At 72.4% G+C, this 2011-nt stretch overlaps 2 protein-coding genes across 2 annotated transcripts in view; one reads left to right on the forward strand and one right to left on the reverse strand.

The window, feature by feature from the left end:
* The window catches only part of F751_0368 (Protein transport protein Sec24-like CEF), a gene marked incomplete at both ends in the record, with an annotated part of 5751 nt that extends 4288 nt beyond the window's left edge, over positions 1–1463 (forward strand). The window contains 4 exons of the mRNA XM_011397575.1: positions 32–315; positions 502–623; positions 746–826; positions 1136–1463. Coding sequence (XP_011395877.1) covers positions 32–315; positions 502–623; positions 746–826; positions 1136–1463 — 815 coding nt within the window. The remainder of the gene's footprint in view (positions 1–31; positions 316–501; positions 624–745; positions 827–1135) is intronic.
* A 200-nt stretch (positions 1464–1663) lies between these two features.
* F751_0369 (hypothetical protein) overlaps positions 1664–2011 on the reverse strand; it is a gene marked incomplete at both ends in the record, with an annotated part of 2452 nt that continues 2104 nt past the window's right edge. Inside the window, one exon of the mRNA XM_011397576.1 lies at positions 1664–1828. Within this exon, the coding sequence (XP_011395878.1) occupies positions 1664–1828 (165 nt within the window). The remainder of the gene's footprint in view (positions 1829–2011) is intronic.

Consider the following 2011-nt stretch of genomic DNA (forward strand, 5'->3'; position numbering starts at 1 on the left):
TCCCCCTCCCCCTCCCCAAAACCATCCACAGCCTCCATCGAGGTGGACGAGAAAGCTGGCGGAGCGGGGGAGGCGTACGCCCAGTTCGCGCTGCTCTACACCTCGCCCGCCGGCCGGCGGCTCGTGCGCGTGCACACCTTGGCCCTGCCCATCACCACGGGGCGCAGCAGCGCCTTCCGCGGTGCCGACATGGACGCGGTGCTGGCGCTGACCGCGCGCCGAGTGGCCGCGCAGGCGCCTGGCAAGGCGCTGGGCGCCTGCCGCGACGCGGTCATGGCCGCTGCCGTGGACCTCCTGGTCGCCTATCGCCAGCACGTACGTGGGTGGGTTGGTCCTTGTTTCGACTGCTTGAGGTGTGTCTTTGTGCGAGGAAAACGGGGGGCGGGGTGGTCGTGCTCGTCTCGGCTTTCAGGTGGGGCGTCGAGCCCGGGAGGCGCCCCGACCGACGGCCTCTCTCCCCCGACCCCCACTCCCCACCCGACAACCCCATCACGCGCGCAGGCGGCGCAGCAGTCGGACACCTCGCAGCTGCTCCTGCCCGAGGCCCTCCAGCTCCTCCCCCTCTTCAGCCTGGGCCTGAGCAAGAACGCGCTGTTCAGGCGAGGCGTGGCGTCGTGGGGGTGGTCAGAGGGGGGGAGGGTTCCATGCTGCGTCGCCTGTGGGCTGCTCCCCGCGAATCACTGGCTCCTCCCAGTCACCCCCCTCGTCCATTACAACCCGTCTCGAGCACACTTCCACCGGGCAGGAACGACGCGCGGCTGGACGAGCGGGCGCTGTGGCTGCACCGCCTGCTGACCTGCCCCGTGGAGGCCATGGCCAGCATCGTGTACCCGCGCCTCCTCCCCCTGCACACGCTGCCGCTGGCCGGCCCCGGCGGCGGCGCGCCCCAGGCCGGCGCACCCCTGCCGGACGCCCTGCCCCTGTCGGCCGCCTTTGTCGAGGCCCACGGCGTCTACCTCCTGGAGAACGGGTGCGCCGTGCTTTCTTGCTGTGGCTCGTTGGGGCCCTGGTGTTTGGCATCGCGCGCATACCTGGCCCCGCTCGTCGCCTGCCTGCCGCCCATGACTCGCTCAGACGCCATCCACCCACTCACACCCCCCTCGACCCTCAAAAACCACCGTCCCCATGCGCCCAGGTACGAGGCCAGCGTCTTCTTCGGCAAGGCCGTGCCCCCTGCGACCCTGGAGGGGCTGCTGGGCGCGCACAGCCTGGAGGCACTGGGCCCGGCCCCCGCGCCCCTGCCGCGCCTGGCGACGCCGCTCAGCGCGGCCGTGAACGCGCTGCTGAACGAGGTGTGCCGCCAGCGGGGGCGCCTGCTGCGCACGCGCGTGCTGCCGGCGGGAGTGGGGGGGGTGGATGCCTTCTTCTCCGCGCTGGTGGAGGACAAGGCGGGCAGCGCGGGCGGGTCCTACGCGGACTGCCTGCGCCAGCTGCACCGCGCCATCGTGAACAAGCTGTCCTGACAACACCGCATTGGGCTTGGAGAACCGGTTGTCAATCACCGAGAGCATGCCAGGCAGGCACAGCAAAGCGCATGTCGGCGTGCAGGGCGTGAAAACTGCCGGATCTGGTTCATCATGAAAGGCGGAGGCGGCGCAGCGGGTGCAGGGCATGAAGGCTCAGAGCGAGCGCGGGTCTGGGGCATTCGCACAAACCAGCCAGCTCAGCCTGGGTGCTGGGGGACCACGAGCTCGGGGTCAAAGCCCAGGAGCTCTGCCAGGACGTGCGTTGTGTCGCCGGAGCCAGCGCCAGCATCAGCGCCGGCCTCCACGAAGAGGCGGCGCCGAACCTCCAGCCCCGCCGAGGTTCGGACCGACCCCGCCACCAGCTCCGCCTCGGCGCTGGCGCGCGGGAGGGGAAACGCGGCCAGACCGCGCGCAAGGCGGCGCGCCGCCGCGACACGCCGCCCGCATCCCCCCGCGCGCCCCGGCCTCGGCGCCGATGATCTCGGCGCGCGCCGCGGCGGCCAGCTCCGCGCGGACCACGGCCGCCGTGCGCTCGGCCGGCACGC

This window comes from Auxenochlorella protothecoides (assembly GCF_000733215.1).
Source record: "Auxenochlorella protothecoides strain 0710 unplaced genomic scaffold scaffold102, whole genome shotgun sequence".
Lineage (NCBI taxonomy): Eukaryota > Viridiplantae > Chlorophyta > Trebouxiophyceae > Chlorellales > Chlorellaceae > Auxenochlorella > Auxenochlorella protothecoides.